The sequence below is a fragment of the Hirundo rustica genome, chromosome 6 (genome assembly GCF_015227805.2).
Source record: "Hirundo rustica isolate bHirRus1 chromosome 6, bHirRus1.pri.v3, whole genome shotgun sequence".
NCBI classification, from domain to species: Eukaryota; Metazoa; Chordata; class Aves; order Passeriformes; family Hirundinidae; genus Hirundo; species Hirundo rustica.
The window spans coordinates 57207286-57227454 of record NC_053455.1 but is presented as its reverse complement, the minus strand read 5'-3'; the positions used below and the strand labels follow the sequence as shown (position 1 = coordinate 57227454).

Genomic DNA, 20169 nt, shown 5'->3' with positions numbered 1-20169 from the left:
ACTCGTTTAGTTCAAACTGATTTTTTTCTTCTTTTTAAAATTTGATATCACTATTTATTTAATTAAAAATGCTAAGGAGGAGTTCAGAACAGCTGGATTCACTGCATGGGAATGTGACTGTTTTGCACCAATTTACTCAGTACCACTAAAAGGTTATTAATTTGGGTTTTGCACTTCTCTGTAGATTCACAGGCTGGTATATTTTGAGATTGATGCAGAAAATCCATACTTGTCACTGCTTAGCTTGGCTGTAGTGTCACAGCACTGGGATCAACCAAGTGACAACACTTCACATTTGTGTTTGGCTTAGGAAAAACCGTGGTGATTCCGGAGGCTGCTGATGCAGCAATAATATTGTGGTGCCTGTATCCTGACTGATGTTTGTATACTGGTATGACCGACAAGATGCATGCAATAATTAAATTTAGGACGTGATTTGAAGATTCTTACTGAGTTTATGTGAAAAACTGCTTGCAAACTGCAGGAATTTGGTTGTATATCATTTGCTTTCCTGAACCTTGTTGACAGTGAGCCTTCAGGCTGAGAGAGGTAGCTCTTCACTTGGTCAATTTGTGAACCTGCAGCTTAACTCAGCTGCTGTTGGCTCTTGTGGGATTGGTGTCCAGAGGCCTCTTTGAAGTGCTGTCAGTTTAGCTGGCAGGTGTTTATTCTGCAGTGGTGTTATCTCTGGGCACTGCTGATCCCTATTTCAAAATAGCTGTGACACCAGTAAGCACTGAGGCTAACATTTCTGAGAGCAAATTCAGATGGCTTGATCCTAAAGACTGCGCTACATTGAGGGAGAACCTGACTTCTGGTAGCTTACTAAATGGCAGCCATGCCCCAGAACTCCATCATACAGAGTGATCATCTCCCACTTATTTGTAAGGCTTCTTCCATCAGAAATCCCGGTATCCTAAAACTTCCATTAATATTGTGGCATTCTGAGAAACATCTTTTCTTATTTCTGAAAGGAGAGTTTACTTTCTCATCTTTTTAATCTGAAGATTTGTGTTTTTTCTTTCCAGCTCTTCTCTCATGGTTATTTATTACTAACAGATTTCTTTTATCATCCTTTTTTAACACTGGAGTTGTTTGCTACTAATAAGCTGCATCTTATAGCTGGAATGTGTCTCTGTGGCTGAAACCACAGGTCATAGAGGAATATTGAAATTAAGATGCAGTCAAAGCTTTGTTCCTCTCTGAAGATATTTTACTCCTATGTTTTGAGCACATTAGTTTTTCAAGGGGCTACTCTCCTTTTGCGCTACCTTTCAAGGCAGTGAACATGTGTTAAAATGGAGTAGACGATGTACAGACATAGTGTCAAAAAATGGCATTGCTCTGTAGATTAAGCACCTGAATTTCATCCCGTGGTGAAATGCATGTTTAGTGTGATTTGGTGTGAACAGAAACCAATTTTCACTGCAGTTCAGTTAGTGCAGCATTTCATTACAGTGACTAGGAACCCTCTGCCTTCTTTCTTCTGAGTTAAATCCAGACTCTTCTAAGGCTCAAAGTAATGTGTACTTTTTCCTGTTTGATCTTTACTCTCAGGATTTGCTAATACTCCCACAGCTGCCTTACTTGTCATTCTGTTTTTCTCAGAGGTATCCAGGCAATTCCCGTTTTCTTCCCCCTTCTTCTGAAGAATTTCAAAGATCCAAAAACAGAACCCCAAAGATTGGTTCAAGAGATGACAGAAAGACTGCGTTCAGGTTTGCCTGTGTGTTCTGCCACAGACTCTTAAAGTCTGCCATAGATTTCAAAGTCCTTGATCCCTCTGCCTGAAATCCCCACCTGTATAATTTTGGCTTGTTTCGTGAGAAAATGCTAAATTCTTACGTGATGTGCTGAAGGGACTCACTGCTTTGCCATTCCTCTGGCTAGCTGCTGCCTCTTCTTTTAGTTCTGTGTTTTCACGCTGCCACTCAGACCCTTCAAATCTTCTGGCTGCTCAGAGGTCTGTTAAATCTGGTTCTGGTTGGAAATGAGCAGGAAAGATGTAATGGCTAAACAGGATTTTGCTGCATGCTACAGGCAGATCTTTGTGGTCATCAGGAGCTCTGTTATCACCAGTACTGGAAAGTGAGTTTATTTACAGTTTCACAGTCTCCTATGTGAATATTGATTCACCTACAGTTAAAAAAGAAATAAAGGCAACTTTTACATTTTGAGAAAGAATCCTCAAGACCCCCATCATGAATGTGTTAATGCCTTTTGTAAGAGTGAGTGTGTTCCTGCAGCACATCCCACCCCCAAATGAGAGGCATGCCGGGTTGTTTTTCATGCCTGTCAGTTTTTGGAATGTAACAGATGTGAAACTCGAAGGCAAACTGCTGGGAGCAGCTCCTGTCCTGACCAGCACTCTGTGTTATTTAATAATACCTGTGGCTTCCACAGGTGTGGGAAAATGTGTAGAGCACCAACAGCACATAGAAGTATCTAGAAAAAGTAATGCTGTGTGTTTCAGATGTGCCAAAGGTTGGAGATACTTGAATCCTGGTTCAGCCCCTGTAGTTTGAATTGATATAAATGATATTTTCAGGTATAATTTTTTTACTTTTAACAGAACCTACTTATAAAATTAAGCTCCAGGTGTCCCTTCTGTGAAGCAAACCCTGTGTGTATGAGTCAGTTGTATGTTTCCATAAAACAGTACAAGTACTCCTCTTCTACTCAAAATAGCTTTTAAATAACTTGTGTGAGAGAGAAGAGAATTACAGTTTGGAATATTTATATATATTGAGTATCAAAGTTACTTGGCTTGATACTACATCTCACCTAATTCTGAAAGGTTTATCCAAAGCTCCTGCCTGTTTTCTTGTCTGTGCTGTGTAACTCAGGACAGGCAGAGTCCAGCTTCTGGAATGAACAGCACCTTGAACAACCGAGAGATGGAGAACTCGACATGTTGAGTTTTGTTGTACAAAGTCCAGTCACACATGCTGAAGTTGAGATTGATCTTTCTCCCACTCAGTGGTGATGAGACAGCTTCTCTGTGGGGCAGTAGGTATATGGATGTTAAAGAAGGTGAGCTGGCCAGCAGATCATGCTGTCAGAGTCCAGAGCTTTTCCTCTGGTGCTTTTTGCTTAGTTGCATGCTCCTGAGACATGCAAACCAATGCAAGCTGAGGATATCCGAGCGATTCTTTGTTCTTCATGCTTTTTTAATCAATCCATTGCTTGAAACGCTTCTGTGGTTTAAGGTGACTGGCCAGTTACTGTAGAATTTTATAGCAGCTTTAAAAACTTAACAATGTTATATTTCATAACCCCTTCATTTCAGTAAACAGAGCAATTGCTGATATCTCTTGGGGAAGCAGCACGTGTTTTTTCTTTTCCTCATTGTGGGTTTGGGAGGGTTCACTTCCTCACCATCCATGGTGTGTCAACGTGAACTCAAACGCCTCCCCATTGCTTGTCTCCTTTGGAAACTTTGCCTACGCAGTGGGCGTCGTTTATCTCTGTCCTAATTCCCTTCTGACTGTAAATGCAACAGGGACATTTGCAAAGAATAAATCTTTTCAGTGTATTGACAAAGCTGCTTCTGTAATTGTGTTAGCTGAAGCAGACGATGAGCTGAAATCCTTTCTGAATTAGGGTTTATGTAACTCTAACCCAATTCCCGGCTAAGCCTTGCAGCTCGATCCAGAACAGTGAGCCCTGACAGCTCGTGGGTTTTGCTGCAGTCTGAAATGTGTGCCTTACACACGAAGGCTGCAGTTGTTCAGGCTGCTTTTTCAGCTTGGGTCTGCCCTGCTTTACGGTCATTTCCCTGTGGCAGCGTCACCTGGGAAAGAAGGAGCAAAGGCTCAGCTGTAGGCAGAGGTGCAGTCGTCTCCCAGTGGAACAGGTTGGGATGAGGGGAGGAAGCCAAAGGAATGGGGTTGGCTGTTGGAGCAACTTGGTTGTTGCTGTTTTCCAGGAGCTCCATGTGGATAGGACCGAGCTGGCCTGGGAAGGAAAGCACAGTCCCCTCCAATATGCTGAAAGCATTTCCTGTGAGCACAGGGTGGCTGGAGGGGTCTCACCTGTCACAGGGTCTTTTACAGACTTAGCAGTGAGGGAAGGTCTCCTGTCCTTCGCTTCCTTTACCTCCCCACTGCTGCATTCTTTCACCGTTGTGTTGGTTGGAAAGTGGTGAAAAGCAACAGAGCAGTGGCATAGGTAAAGAACTGGAAATTCTGTGTTCTTCTGTAACTTTATTTATGGTGTGTTATGGAGTGAAGGCATACCCAAGTTCATTGGAAGCCATAATTACACTGTGTTTCAATATAAAACTAGGATCAAAAAAAAAAGTCCTCCAAGACCTCACTGGATATTAGAAAAGAGGAATTGGTTGATGGCACCAGAATCTCAATGGGAGTGAAAACCAGTAGCACGTAATATACAAATTATTTCAGTTTTGTGCTAGATAAAGATATTTAATAAGAGGAGGAAAAAAGACAATCCCGACATCTGTGCTCCTTTGCATTTTATAGACTTTGATATGTGTAATTTTTTTTAAAAAATAATTTTAAATGATGAGGCCATTATTTAGTTTTCAGCATCCATAAAGGGGTAGTAGTCAGGATGTTGGATTCTTCTTACTATATTTGAAAAAAAACCAACCTATTCAGCTTTTATAAAATTTTTAGCACACATCCAGTGGCATTAGGTTTTGGACAAAATTTCTGATAAGTAATTAGTAAGATGAAAATCAGCTTATTTTTTCACTCAAATAATATTTGACTCTCAACTAAAGATTAGACAGCTCCCAAAAGCTTCCACAGTCTGCATTTGAAGACTAGTAGTAAACTCCCTATTGGATTATGACTGATGGTTTTTCAGCTTCTGAGGAAAGAGGGGATTAATTGAAAATGTCAGGTTGTGTTTGTTGGATTTTTTGAGGCAACAGTGCAAAGGGTGACAGGGCCTTTTTGACTTCCTTCCACAGTTTCAGAGATGAGAGTCTTCCCAGATGTGATGAGTGTAAATTTGGAGCTGTGTTCAAACTGATCCTTGAGATTTGCATGCATAAAAGATTTTTTCAGAAGTCATTAAGAAGTCTTTGGAGTTGAATGGGATTGTCATGAGAATTAAACTGGCCATGCCAGGCAGCACCTACTGTCAAGATACTGCTCGGGGGAAAATGGAATAGAAAACTCTGTCTAGACTCCTGAACAGTTTTATCATGTGGTGACTGAATCTATACTTTGAGCGTGAACTTTGATGATGTTTTGTGATACATATTAGGGAAAATATTTGTAAATTCACATTGGAGGCTTAAAGAAGGGATGTGGGTTTTTATTATTATTATTATTATTTATTTGATATTCTGATGAATTACTCTGTAATCCTTTTGACTGTGCTGAAAAGCTGACTGTCTCAGATTTTGAGTTGCTAAAAGAGGTGCTGTAAGCATGTTACCCAAAGGTTTACAGCAGGGTTAGGTAAAATACAGCCAATTTTGGACAGGGCTGAGGAAAACAAGTCAGTCCTTGTTTAGAGTGTTGCTGGACACTGACAGCAGAATGTCTGAGTTCATACGTGGAGCTGCAGCTCTATTCCATAAACCTGACAGTCTCTCCTTATTGTTTTGACAAAGATTTTTGATTTCCATATTCTACCATTTCTCTATTTGCAGTTTTTCACATTGCTAATCTAATGTGATGGTGTGAAAAAATGTACTGCTTCTTTTTTTAAGACTTCTTGGGGCTTGGTACCTTTTACTTGCTGTGCTTTTGCCTAGAAAACAGCTCTTTGTTGCACTGCAATTTCGCATCAGTTTTCCTCATTAAACACACAGATTTATATTTAATATATAATACACCTATATATTGTGTATCTCTAAATATTTACACGTAATTTTAATACTTATATTGCATGATTGTTGTAATATACAGATATTAGATTATATTCATAGAAACATTTTTTTCAACAATATGCACATTTTTGTCATGTATTTCTTTGTGCTTCTTTTCATATGTGGAGATGTATACATAATTTCTGTGAATAATTACAACTTTTATGCATCTCTGCTCTTGAGTTGTTCTGTAGAGAGTATCCAGAAAAATTATCATCTATATGGAGTATCTCCCAATAATAATTTACTCTGTAGTCTGTAGCCTGCTGGGACTTATTATGCAAATGCTATATTTGTTGGCTCAACCCTTTATTTTTCTGAAAAAATGTTATTTTCATTGCTTGGGGGGGGGAAGTTTTGAGAAGGTCAGTATTCATTCCTTTCCTTACCTGTTATCCCTGTCCTTCCCTGTCAAAAAATTAAAGCAGATTACCTCCCGTTGGTTGTGTAAATATGTCCTAATTGCTTCATGCCCGTAAAGGCACTGAATGCCCACATGCAGACAGAATGAAACACTAGCTGTGAGGATGAAAAAAAAAAAACCCTGCAGAGGCAGCCCTGAGTTTGAAAACAGCTTTGGGGTTCTGCTTCTAAGGTCTGATGTTTCATTCCCTCGCAGCAGTAAGCTGGAGACAGAAACGTGGGGAGCTGAGGCATGGTTAGATCTACGTCCTTTGGTCATGTGCGCTGTTTTGCTTTGCACAGACATCTGAACTACAGAAGGAGATGCTGTTGATGAAATGGGAGGCTAAGGAAAGTTGCTATCTGCCAGTATTTTCAGATTACAAAATATGTGGAATACTGCTCAAGAATATGTTCCAGGCAACAAATGAGTCTTAAAATTACCCTAATAACAAAATTACCCTAAGCCATGAGAATTTTCCTTTCTGATAATTCTGAGTTTCATAATCCTTTCTTATTATCAGTTTTTAATTTCAGGCTGAGGAGCTTGACAGCAGCTGTTTCAAGTAAATGCAATTACTGTGATCTTGGAATTTTTTTTGTGGTTTCATTATGCCCCAAATTCATTCTTAACTTCTGTATTCTCATAAGAATTATGTAGAACTCACTCTTCTCCCAGTGTATCCATACACAGGGCAAAGGGATTCTGTTTGTAAATTCACAACCCCGTAGCACAGGCGCAATTCCTGTTTGTAAAAGTGCTTAAGTGATGTGTAAATGCCCAGAGGCTTTTTTTTTATCCCTCTGTATGTATTTGAGTGTGGCCTTTGGCCACTGGGACTGGTGGCAGAGCAGCCACAGGGTTTGCCAGGCAAGTCTGAGATTTGTCACTGTGCCTCCCTTGTGCAAAGCCCCCTGCCAGGTGGGGACAGCAGGAACAGGGCTGAGACAGAGACTCAGTGTCAGTGCCTGAGCGAGGGATGCTGCTGGCTCCAGCTTCCTGCTCAGGCTGATGCTGGGTCCTGCAGCGTGGGAAATACTAAAGGTAAGAAGACTTTTGGAAAGCTGTGAAAGCAGGCCCCAGAAACAGAAAGAGCAGAAGAACTTAGAATTAGCCGCAGCTGCAAAGCTTGAAAGTAGGAGAAGTTACAATAGTACAGCAAGCAAGGACATGGAACAATAGTTTGAGTTTTTAGGTTTGGCTAGGGTAGACCTTAAGACTGCAGAAAAATATGCTTAGCAAGATAGTAGAAGGTTTTAAGCTTGGTAAGAGTATTGTGTATCGTTAATAGCATAAAGCAAGCGTTGTTTGAAGCAGGTGTATGTGTGCTTTTAGTGATCGGCTAGAACGATTGTCTGTGAGCTTTAGCAATATGCTATTGGCTAGAAAGTTTTAAAAAGCCCTTTAACAAAGAAATCTTCGGCTGCTGCGGGCAAGACGTGAGCTGTTGCCATCTTTCAGTTGTCTCAAACCCTACTGGCAGATAGTTGGTGAGTTTTTCATGCCATGGGATAAAACAACCCAGTGGTATCTCTTCAGGCTCTTGTCTGATGATACTTGGAATTGAAAATGCAAATAGCAGAGCATCTTCGGGATGAAGGGGAACATTGAAAAAACAGTCTTTTAAGTCTGTGATGATAAGAGGCCAATCTCTTGGGATCAGGGAGAGAGAAGGAAGTCCTGGTTGGAGACTGAATCCGCAATAAAAGTTTGAGGAATATCTCCCAGCGGTCCTATCCCGTTCCTGCAAACCTCCAGCACACTGCAGTGCCCACCAGAAGGAACAGATGGGTCCCACAGCTCCTACCCCAGCTGCACTGGCAGCTCAGCATCTGCTGGGCACCACAGAGGTGCCAGTGCCAGGGCTGTCCTTGGGCTGGCACTCTACTCACCCAGGGCATCCTTCCCGAGGAACAAAGCCCTCCTGCCTCAGGAGTCAGTCCAGTTACTGCTTCGGCTCCCCTGAGCTCTGCCTTTGTGAAAAGGAAAGTTGAGGGCGGGAGGATGAAAGCTTAGTGCAGAGTTTGGTTTATTTCTTACTGCTTTTGGTCATGGGTGGCACTAAATGAAGTGAGATGAGGAATTTTCTTTTGGAAATACTGATAACCTTTAAATTGTCAGTGTTATCTGTAATTCACTCGCCTTTTTCTGGTTTTAAGCCTCTTGCTGTCCTTTTCCCTCTGAATGTATGAGGCATTCTGGGGCTTTAATAAGATTGTTTGAAAGCTCTGTGTCTGTCATTTCCATCACGTGGCAAACAAGTCTTCTCATTGTATTAGCCAGCTTTTCATAAACAAATATTGCTTAGTTTGACCATGGGGGTGCTTTTTGCTTTCCAATGGCCGGCAACATCTTTTACTTTTAAAATACATTTTTTAAAGTGTTGCAAAATGACCGTATAGCAAAGGATAGACTTGCGATCTGAAAAGGAACAAATTTTTTCCTTCTGTGGTTTCTTGCACTTCAGGCAGGTGTATGGAGGGCCTTCAGAACAGGAGGAGCAAGTTAAAAACTGGCAATAATGAACAGGCCATGTAATATTCCCCTTTCTGCTCACTTAATTATTTAAAAGTATGCTAAAAATTCCATGTATGACATTTTATGCTGCTAGAAAGAAAAAGTTTTGTGTGAAATTACAGTGGGAGTGAAGAAAAACAAAAGCACATTGTGTTTGGGAGGCAAATCAGACAGGTTCTCTTTAGCCATGTTATTTTTCAGACTTTGTGTGCTGGAGGATTGGAGAATGGTTTTCTGAGGGATCTGCTGCAAAAGATTACTGGTACACACATATCAGAGTTAGAAAGACGAAGGGAATATGATGCTTTTTTGTTGTTGCACTGAGATTGAGAGCCTAACTCCCCTCTGCTATGCGACTCTTGTTTGATTTTACCTGGAGAATAGGGTTAGTAACACCAATTCCAGGAGCATTTTGTGGCGTTACATTAATGTACAGCTGTTGAAATCTAATTCTGCTTGATAATATCCAAGCGATACAGCACAGATGAGATGTGAAGGCCCAGAAACTTAATGAAATTTTGAAAATATTCATAAGAAAATCTGTTCAGAAATCTGAGAGCTAGCTATATGAGACAGCAGTACCAAGTTGTAAGTCAAGTTTAGTCAGTGTGAATTGATGTAGCTTCACAAAGACAGATGAAGTTAAAATAGTCCTTAATTTTTGCTCTGGTATATAAGAATTTAGGCAAATTGGCAACAACTCTAACTTTCTAAGAATATCACCACAGGAAGTACAGATGCGGCATCAACAGTATTGTCAAAGTAGCTAAATTTTGAACAGTGTTACTTTGAATCTTTAGTATATGATGCCGGAAACCAAGACACGCTGCAAGATTTTCTTTTTCCTTAGCCACTGAAAACACAGCTTTCCTGTGATGTGCTTTAAGGGAGACCACCATAGTGTTTCTACTGCAAATTGTCTTTTAACATTCTGATCAGAGGCAAAACAATGTTGTTCCCTAGGTAATATTTGTACCTGTTTCTTGGGATGTAAAAATGCTAAACCAGAGTGAGATCTGAGGGAACACTAAACCTGGACTTTCCTGTGAGCAGTAAAGCAAATTGTGGAATATTGAAGTTAGAAGTGCTGTGAACACAAGGGTACCAAAAGGAAAAGAATCCTCGTTTGAAGCCAGTGGCAGCAAAGCTCCCCATGTGTCAGTGTGATGCCCTATTACTGTGCCAGTTTCATTGCCTTCTGTACATTAACATGAATTAAAATGAATTAGCAGTGGCTCAGGTCTTCAGTTTCCTTTACAGACAGAAATAGGAAAGCCCTTTGGATGGATCTACTGCATTCATAGGCTGGAGCCAAAGTGGATCAACTATAGAGATGTGGAAGAGAGACACAAACAGGAGGGATGTTGCTGGAGATGATGAGCAATCAGTTAAAAATAAAAGCTAAACTTGGCTGTTACTATGCAGCTGATATTTGTTAATATGGAATAAGTGAAGCTGTAGAGCATGGACAAGTGGTCTTTAGGAGAAAGTGAGTTTTAATAAGGGACTAAAAGGTGAGTCATGTAGCCAAGTGTCAGAGGTAAAATGCCTCCTGCGTTTCTGGTCCTTCTGCCGCTCCCTGTAGGTCTAGTGCTCCTCTCAGAGAATTAACATTACGAACATGCCAGTACCCTCAGCTGCTCTCCTGTCTGACTTCCCACCATTTCTGTTTTGGTAGAGACCGGAGGCTTGCACCAAATGCTCTGTGTGGAGCCCTGTGCACACATCAGTCAGGGCTCTTGTCCTGAATGATTTGTGCTGCAACAGGCAGTCATGGTATGCAGATGAAACAAGCAAGTGGATGGGCAGGAGGACGTGAAAGAACGTAGACAAAATTAGAAGCTTCTTTATTATTGGTCTGACTATGTGCACAATTCCTTTCAACAACCCCTTTAGCCCACACAACGCTGTCTTATCTGTCACTTCAGATGGTGACAGGCTGAGGCCAGCTGAGGTTTGTCATGTCGCCACCAAGCTTCATTAGATGTGAAAGTGAGTTTGAGTCAAATGTTGTTTCCCGTGTGGATTGTACCTTTGGTAGGCAGTGGTATGGTGCTCTTTGTAGCATCTCTCCAGTCTGTCTTCCTGTTACACCACTTTTTATTACCAATCAGTACTGGATCAAATGAAAGATGTCCTGTCTTGAGCAGCAGCCATAAACAAGAGCAGGGCAAGCATGCATGATAATGTTTTTCATTTCCCTTCTGCAACTTCAACCATTTCCACCCCATGGATTTGCTGAGATAGGTGTGGTCTCAGTGTTTAATGCTAACTGTGGCTTTCCATGTCCATTCCCTCCATCCCCGCTTCCATCAGCATGATCTGCTCCTTACCAAGCTGAACAAACACTTCCAAAGCTAAGCGTTCCTTCTGCCAGGTCTTTTTCTTGGAATCAGCAATATATTATACAAATCTGATAGCCTGGCTAACATAGAGTAAAAATGCACATCGCTGATCTAATTCACGTTAAATTGTGAAAGCAGCTAAGGTAGAAACAATTTTATCTAGGCTTTTCTAGTCGCTGTTCCATCCCTGTGTCATGGGCATGTGACCTGGACCTCTCTACATATTGCTCAGAGACACTAATTGAAATGGATTTCTCAACATCATGCCTTTATTTGTATAACCAATGGTAGCATTGATAGCTAAAGCTGGCATGCAAAAGAGGGTGACTCACTCGTCAGTGTGACTTTTTTTGATGATGCTTTATTTTACATAAAAATTATATTCTTGTTTCAGTGAGTCTTGAATACACACTGGTACTCTGAATTTCTCTGTCGGAACTGTGTCTCAAATGTCTTTAAAGCTTAGGAGTGAAGAGTAAATGAAGTTAAGATGCAGTCTCTCCTAGGTGTTGTTAGACTGTTATTTAAAATGACTTTTTTATGGCTTTGTTTTTTAGTATTCTTTGTTTCTCAAAATTGCATTTCTTCACATAGTGTTTTCATATAACCTGCATTCTGACACAAAAGTTGAAAATATATTTGCTAAAAGGATCAGCCAGAAAACTAGTAAAACTTTTTTTGTTTTGTTTTTCTTTTTTGGTGAGATTTCACTGCAGAGGGGAAGATGAAGCTCTGTGCACCTAAAAGGTTTCCTGTAGGGAAGATGAATGCCCGTGCAGGAGGCAAAGCCTGCTTGAGATTTTGCTGTGTGATGCCCTCATACATATTTCATCTAAATGTACATTAAATTTTACAAAAAACAGCAAAACAAGTAGCAGGTAGGGTGATTTAGAAGTCAGGTCTGCTGGAGAATGCTGGTGATGTCATTCCATTTTCCTTAGGCTGATATTAATAATGTGTTGCCCTTCATTCCTGGGAAAAAGGTGGGAGCCTGGAAGCACTGGATGTGTGATTCTGGGGGTTACAGGTGCAGGCTTTGCATTCAGAGATGTTCCTCTCTGTTCCTGTGGCAATGCCAGCTTTGCTCTCCTCCTGCACATTGGGATTATGAGGATTATATTGGGAATATGTTTTCATTAAGTATGGGGACCTGTGAAGGGAGGCACTGCTGGCTCTTGGTCTGTAGATTTGTCAGCCTGAGAGGAAAGGATGTCACAGTTCTTTGAAAAGAACTCCAAATGTTATTGTGGCACTCCAGTGACTGTCATCTGATGTGCCAGGTGAGATAAGTGAGATGTTTGAAAACGTTAGAAAACCTTTAAACACGTGTACTGGAACACCTTCAGACAAACCTCTCAACAAAACCTGTGGCTCTTCTCCCAGGACAGTCTGGGTAACCTCTGGTAGCAGCACTGCAGAAAGTAACTTGTTATAGATGATTGAAATAAAGATGCTTGAATAATTAGCTTTGATTTAGGCCTGCCTTGATCTAGTAAAATATTTAAGTATTTTCATTTTGAGATAGAGCTGAGGGCTTTTGCTGGCTTTAACTGTGTGAGTGGCTTATGAAATGAGGCTGCCATTGAAGAGCTTTTTGGACAGCCCTAGAAGACAACGAATAAATAAGCATTCATCTGTGTCACTGCTACTCTCTGGTCTTGCTAATTACCCTTATGCTATATGTGGTTTGCTTTGTGTCTTCCCCCCCCCCCCCATTTTAAAGAGGTTAGGAACAAATTTTCTGATCAATGCTGATTGCAGCAGTATGCACAGCGCTCAATCCACATCTGTCGGGGTCTGCAGGGGGGTGTCAGAGCATGGCCCAGGCTCTGTTTGGTGGTGCTGAGCAATGGGACAAGAGGCAAGGGCAGAAATTGATGCCCAGGAAGTTCCACGTGAACGTGAGGAAGAGCTTTGTCACTGTGCACTGATGATGCACTGGAACAGGCTGCCCAGAGAGGGTGTGGAGGTTCCCTCACTGGAGATACTCCAGAACCTTCTGGACACCGTCCTGCGCCCTGTGCTCTGGGATGGCCCTGCTTGAGCAGGGAGGTTGGACCAGATTATCCTCGCCTGTGGTCCCTTCCAGCCTGCCCCTTTCTGTGATTCTCTGTATATACCACCTGTCACTTTAAAACTGGCTTCTTTCAATCATGTAGAGCAATTATTAGAACAATTAATGTGTTACTGAAATTTTTTCCTCAGTCTGGGAAATCACAAGAAACAACATAAGATCTGCTATGATTTCAACATGTGCCTTATTTTTTCTCTCTCTGTTTAGTTATCCTTTCCTACAAGTCCTTGTCAGTGATTTGGCAGCAGTGTTAGAAGTGGAAAAAATCAGCTAACAGTAACTGTCACTAAGAAAAAGCAGCTTGTAATGTGAAGTGCCTACTCAAAATACATCTTTTTAATAGTCTTTTTTTAATGCATTCCACATTTTTTGTTGCTTTTCTGGATTAACGTGTTACACGGAATGCAAACATGAGAAACAGTGTGGGCAGATCCCTAGCAAGTGATGTGAGCTCTGTGAGAGGGACACCCCGGGGACGATGACCTCTGGGAAATGCTCAAGAACTGCAGAAGATGAAGTACTCAAGTGTTGTTATTCACAGCAGAGGCTGGTAGACCAGATTGTTTCTGCATTGTGCACTTAACTCAGGTCCTACAAAATGTGCTTGAGAGGGGGTTTAAGAGAGACTGGTCTTCAGGATTTATTTGTGGAGCCACTCGCAGTAAAACTTGGTTTTAGTTTGCAAAAGAGCAGAGTGCATTTATCAAAAATAAAATTTCTCTGTTGTTAACTGTTTCTAACCAGACCTAGATCAAGAGAAGGATTACACTAATATCAAGGACCAAGAAACATTTAGCCAAAGTGTTATGAGGAAGAGTGAATTTTTTGTAGCTTATGCCCGTTTCTTACTTGTTCTGAATTGTCTATGCTTTCAGCCTAAGTGTAGAAACTGCATTTCTTACTAAAGATGGAACTCAAGTAACCTCAGGTGAGCAATTAGAGGTAATTTAAACGCTGGGGAGCAGATTGTAGCCACCTGTATCCAATCCAGCCTCACTGATTGCAGGGAGGTGACCCCAGCGAAGGGAAAGGGAGCAGAGCAGTGTAGGACCTCTTCTTCACCTAGCAGCACTGTGTGGGTTTAAGAAGGAAAACTTCCAATGGTAAGTACCCAGTAATTTTCCTCGTTGGAATTCCCTTGCAGTTCCCTGGATATATTGCAGGTGGGGTGGGGGTGAGCTGTGATTAGCGGGATGTGCCCCTGTGTGGGGATTTCTTTCATACCAAAACTGGTTGGACCTAAATCACAGTAATGGTATTTCATGGTGGTCTGTGGTAAATGGTTCAAATCCAGAGTGAATTGATGATCTAGCAGTGGCATGGCAAGTCGGACTACTTGTAACTTATTACGTTTCCTAATAAATTGTAAACAGTCTTTGGTTTAGGTTGGGCTGAGTAGGTACAGGAGTTACCACTGTACGAGCAGGGCTGTCAAATTTAGTGTGCATATCTAGACTTATTTAATATTGAATCCTCAATTGTCCTTCTGTAAATGCTCTTAAAAATAGTGATCACGTCTCATGGGTCAAACTATCTGCATTTATTCCCCCTATTTCACACAGTCTCACATAAATGCACACCTGCTCTTTTATTTTCTGTGTATTACAGAATTAATTTATGCAGGGGCTGCAGTGGAAGCTTTGGACTATTGTCAAATGGCCTTTTTAAATTGATAGAGACTCCTGTCACTGGTGGCTATGCAACTCTCCTGTTTCCCTTCTCTATTTGCACTTTTCCAAATCTATTTACTTTGTTTTATGCTTCATGGAGGGGAAGAAACTGACTTTCTGATTTTATTACTTTGTTTTGTGTTCTCAGCACACTCTTGTCAGCTCAGTGGCTGAGCTGTGCACTTTGGTAGGTGTGGGACTCCCAGTCCTGTGGGAGTGAGGAACTTTATGGTTTAAGGAGCTGCAACAGAACCCCCCCTTGGTTAAAGGCAGCTGAGAATGTAACCACTGGTTTTGTGATATGCAGCCTAACAGGTGTAATGACCCTTGAAGTTATGCTCATATTTATTTCACAAGTTATGTCAAAATATCTGTGCTTTTCTTTAATTTTTATCCCTCTTTTCCTCTTGCTTTCCAAAAGGAGTGTTGCTAATGAGTGCTCCCTTCAAGCAGCTTAGTCCTGTGCTCCTCTTGGAGGTTTCTGATGCCAGGGGGATTGCTCACATGATGTGGGCATTATGTCCATTTTCTCAAGCAGCCTACAGGAAAGATGTCTGGCAAAGCTGGAATGCAAGAAAACCCCAAAAAAGTCTAAAATTGTAATCATTATTCCCATTAAGAGCAAGTTATCGAAACAGTTCTTTACAATTAGCTTCCCTTGATGGCTCTTCACAGAAAAAAAAACTAACAAAAAACCCCCTCAAGATTCCTATCCACTGAACCAAATCCCAGTGTAATTATTCCCATGTGGTAGCACTGAAAGGAATATGACTGCAGAGATAAAACCTGAAAGCAAAATCTATCTCTTTGGTTTTGTTCCAGAACTGGGGAAAGTGAGGGCAATTACTTGACCTAGAGGGGGTTTACACGCAGTCCTAATGTGGTTTTTGATGTCTGCTGCAGAACAGTCCTGAAACCTTGGTTCATTTGCAGCCACAGGTAATGGGCAGGCAGGAATTCTAAAGGTGTGCTCATCAGAGCTCCCTGTACAAGCCCGGGTTCCTGCCCACAGGCAGATGGTCTGGAATTGAAATGCCCTTCTACTTTCTTACTATTGTTTGTATTTTGAACATGGGAAAGAAGTGTCTCTTCTCAGTTAGTTCTGTGTGCTAGCTGCGCTTGTATACAGCTGCTACAAAGAATCTCACTCTGTTTTTAGGATGCACAAATTGGCAAAAGGTTGGGGCTCTTACCACATTTGGCTGATCTTTATAGAGGTTCCCCAGACACTTCCTATAGAAAAGAAATGCTGCAGAGAGGGAAATATTTATGATGCAGTTTCAGGAGGCTCATTAACTTCCACAACATGGATGAACTTCAGGTAAAATAAACATTTAAAGGGCAGCCTAGCATTTTAAGGGACAGGTGGCAAGAATAATTTATATCTGCGGTTATATTTATAAACATGGCATTTAGGAAACCTCAGATGCTGTACAAAACCTTGTCACTACTTGGTTGCTTACTAAATAGAATGAAAAATTGTTAGTAATGAAACCATGCAAGATTAAGAGATATCTAATGTCATACCTAAGGAGCAGAAACAGATTGTTTGTTTCCCAGGTCAGCTTAAAACCAACAATGACAGCAAATGAACATTCTTTTAATCTCTTTCCTTAGGTTTTGACTTTAATTTTCTCACACGTAGAATGAGAGGATGCTACAAGCAAAGTGGGATATTTTTGAATTATTAGGAAGAGATTTTGGTGGGCTTCATTGCCAGTGGTGACTGTGCAGTAGGAATGCCCACATTCCTGCAAGCTGAAGAGCAACCTAGTGCTACTGGGTTACTTTTTATTTTAATTTTGGTCAGGCTAGTTCTGCATCATTACATCTGTGACATTAAAACAGGTACTGGGTTAATACCTTTGCAGGTGTTTTCAGTTGTTCCTCTTAGGAAGAGAAGTCATCAGCTGTTAACGCTGATTTCCTTGATTGAAATTAATGAGTGGCTCTTGGCAAAGGCCACCAGTGTGATTTGTTTCAGGTGAGGTGGTTCTTTATTTCTGGCTTGTGTGTCCCCCCCTAGTGTAAGCACTCAGTGATCAAAATCTAGTTAGCAGTTTTACTGAAGAAACATTGCTCAGCAGAGAATTCAGTTTGTTTTCTCTTTGCAACACTGGCGTTGGCTTTGGAATGCTAGCAGGGAAAAATAAATCCAAGTCAAGCTTTTCATCTGATCTTGTTTTCTCCTAATCCCTGCTGCCAGGCCAGTGGCACGTGAACAGCCACGTACTTGCTATGCAAGGTATTGTTTGTGAAGCTTTTTTTCTGCAGGGTGAACCTATGATATCAAGGTGGATTTTTGTCAAACGATTTTTTAGCGATGTCTCTTGAAGTCAAAGACTTGAAGTCCATTTTCAAATTTAAAAAACAAAAACAAAACCAAAAAACAACAAGTTAAAAGCTGATCTTATTGTCCTTTGTATGTGTTTGAATGAGTGAGGAGTAATTGTATGTTCAAGGCATACAAGGTGCAAGGGTTTGAACCTTAGAGTAAGTGAATTCAGATTGATGGCTAATTTTTAAAGACCAAGGTAAATGACAGTAGTGGTTTTTTTTCGTTCAAATTTAGTCCTTAGTGCTTTCTGTTCTAACAGAGACTGCCATAGCTGAATCATTGAGTTTGATGCAGAATTTACAGCATTAACAGACCTGATCTGGATTAAATTTTGGGAAGACTGGTGTTAGCTGCAAGTTACTGGAGTAAAACTGGGTGATGTTAGAGAGCTCCTGTGTGGGAGGTGCAATCTCAGGAGCAATGGGGCTTTCTGCCCTTAGCCTTTGTAAATACAAAGAACTCCTAAAAAATTCCCTTGAGCATGAAATTGAAGTATAATGTATAGTAGGTATAGGGGGGTTTTGGGTCAGTGTAAGGTTATCATTTATAGTGTACCAAGTAAGTTAAATGTTAGAATAATATAATAAATTAAAGTTACTGCTTTGTTGTCCTTCTATGAAGAAGCTGAATGAGTAAATTCACTTGTGGTGAACTTAATGTCTGGCTAGCCATTAGAATGGCTCCAGCACAATTACTTTTGTAGATCATAATAGTCTTGAAAAGTAAATAAAAAAGAAAGAAAAAACCTTGAAGGAAATTACAGAAGGCATAATAGCTTTTTGGGAGGCATGCCTTTGCATCCATATATACTTTTTTTTAATCCAACAGAATTAAATTGGTCTGTTAGTTATTTCTGCAATTTTTTTTTTTTTTTTTTTTTTTTTAAATTTGTCTACTGCAACCCAGCAAATCATTAATGAGTGTCCAGTCAGAGCAGCAGGGGTCTTGACTGCCAGAATGTTTGTTAGAGGGGGGGGGACGATGTCCTCAAAGACTTTTTTTCTTTTCCTCTTCTTTTTTTAATATAAGAATTTAAAGAAGGAAAAAAAAAAAAAAGAATTTTAAATAAAAGTCATTCTCTACTTGCAGTTGCTATGGCTGAAGGGCCCCCACTTTTGTCACTTTGGGAGGCATTAAATTGTTACTGGCTTTGTACAAAGGTATCACATCCTGTTTCACAGAGCTGGGTGCAGTGAGCTGTAGCTGCAAAAGATGCACCTCAGGTCAGTGCCTGAGGTCTCCATGAGCTTTTTTTTTTTTCTTCCCTGTGTGCCCTCACTTTTCCTTTTTGCAGTGTGGCTTATGTCTCATTCTCCTAACCATCTCCTTGTGTTTTCCCGGGTTCTGGGCTCTTGCTGCCTTTTTCTTACACGCTGAATCTCACTTGCTGAGTTTAAATTGTGCGTTTCCTCTCTTTCTGGGAGAAGACTGTCCAGACAACTGACATGTGAAGTGTCTCTGGAAGATGGGGTGCCCAGAACATTCACCAGCTGTGGTACTCCGAAGTTAGCCAGTCATATCACCTCAGGTGACACTGAAAACCTTGTGTGATCCTGGATCCTAATTCCTCTGAGCCAGACGTGTCTGGGTATTGCTTCTGCACTCACCTGGCAGTCTTAAACAGCTCATGATGTCCAAAGTCAGAGCTACCCTTGATTTTTCACACAGCTGCTATTTAATCTAAGAAGCTGAAAGGGGCAGTGGGGAAAGGCAAATCAATTAGATGTGCTTAAGTGTCTCCAAGCAAATAGACGTGTTGCTCTTAGAGGACTTTTAGGCTGCAGTTCTTAGTGTTTGATTATTCCCTGCTGTGGTATGTGATACTCCAGGGGTATTGGATGATGTAGACAGCAACATAGCCCTGTGCTCTCAAAAAAGGCTGATTATGGAACCTGAGACCAAAAAGGACTTGCACATTCTGATCTTTTGCCCAGTTTTTACTTTCTTGTGACCTTCTCACGACCTGCCTCTTACCTTTCACTGTGTGCCATTAGCACATGCTTTATATTCCTTGTAACAGAAAATTCAGCTTGCTATGGGGAGCCATGGATATTTTAATCACAAACAGGGGTGGGTAATAGGCTGCAGAAATTAGTGTGGAGAATTGGCCTCACTCCACAAATCACCCACCCATTTATGTGCTGACTGTTGTAATATTTATGTGAAGGAGCTAGATGAATGTATACGAGCATTTTTATGTATATGCATCTCCCTACAATCCACTCTTGAGTCCACATGGGAAAGAAGTCTTCAAACTTGGAGGTGAAATCCAAGGAAAATGTATTAATTAGTTTATTGGAGTGTAAGGATTGTTAACCGCCTACCTGATAATTTTAAACTTTTGATTTTAAGCCATTTCCGCTCTCTGTGAAGCTGGAAAGTTAAATGTGGGAAGATGTATGTAAATCCCCTGTTGAAATAATGTTGACACAGGACAGCCATAGGAGTGCCTTGTTGAGACAGCAGCTCCCTGTGAGAGGCACAGGGACGCTCAAATGCTCACCCAGCAGCTAAAGCTCTTCAGCAAAATCTGTATTTCTAGACCTGTTCCGTTTTTCAGGATAGTAACTGGCTTTCAGTGGGGCTTCTTGCTTGGGCCACTGGTGTTGGGAAACAAAAGCAAATTTCTTTAGCACCTTGATGGAGTTCTGTCAGTTCATGATTGTGTTTCTTAGAGCACATCATGATTCCTCTAAGCTGTGACCTCCACCAGACCCCTTATTTTCTTGAAAAGACGATTTAAAAGCATTCAGCATTTCATTTCTGTGAGGCACATAATATCACACTTAGGAAGAATACATGCACTAGAGTTTAACTTTAGAGAAAGCGTGTTATTCCTAGAGTTGAGAGGGTAATTAATCTTTGAATGAGAGAATACATCAAGTTGAAATCTTTGTAAGTTCATAACTGGAGGTGTTTTAGCATCCAGTAACCCCCAGGCATGCCAACAAGAATGCCTTTGCAAGATTTTGGC

General features: G+C 41.0%; 1 protein-coding gene across 7 annotated transcripts in view; it reads left to right on the top strand.

Annotated features, from left to right (window-relative positions):
* The window catches only part of GALNT18 (polypeptide N-acetylgalactosaminyltransferase 18), a 233529-nt gene that overhangs the window by 57767 nt on the left and 155593 nt on the right, over positions 1 to 20169 (top strand). Inside the window, exon 2 of one of the 7 annotated variants that reach the window (XM_058421081.1) lies at positions 14194 to 14290. The exons of the other annotated variants lie outside the window; for them this stretch is intronic. Within the exon in view, the coding sequence (XP_058277064.1) occupies positions 14288 to 14290 (3 nt within the window). The 5' untranslated portion in view covers positions 14194 to 14287. The remainder of the gene's footprint in view (positions 1 to 14193; positions 14291 to 20169) is intronic. 7 annotated transcript variants of the gene reach the window in all.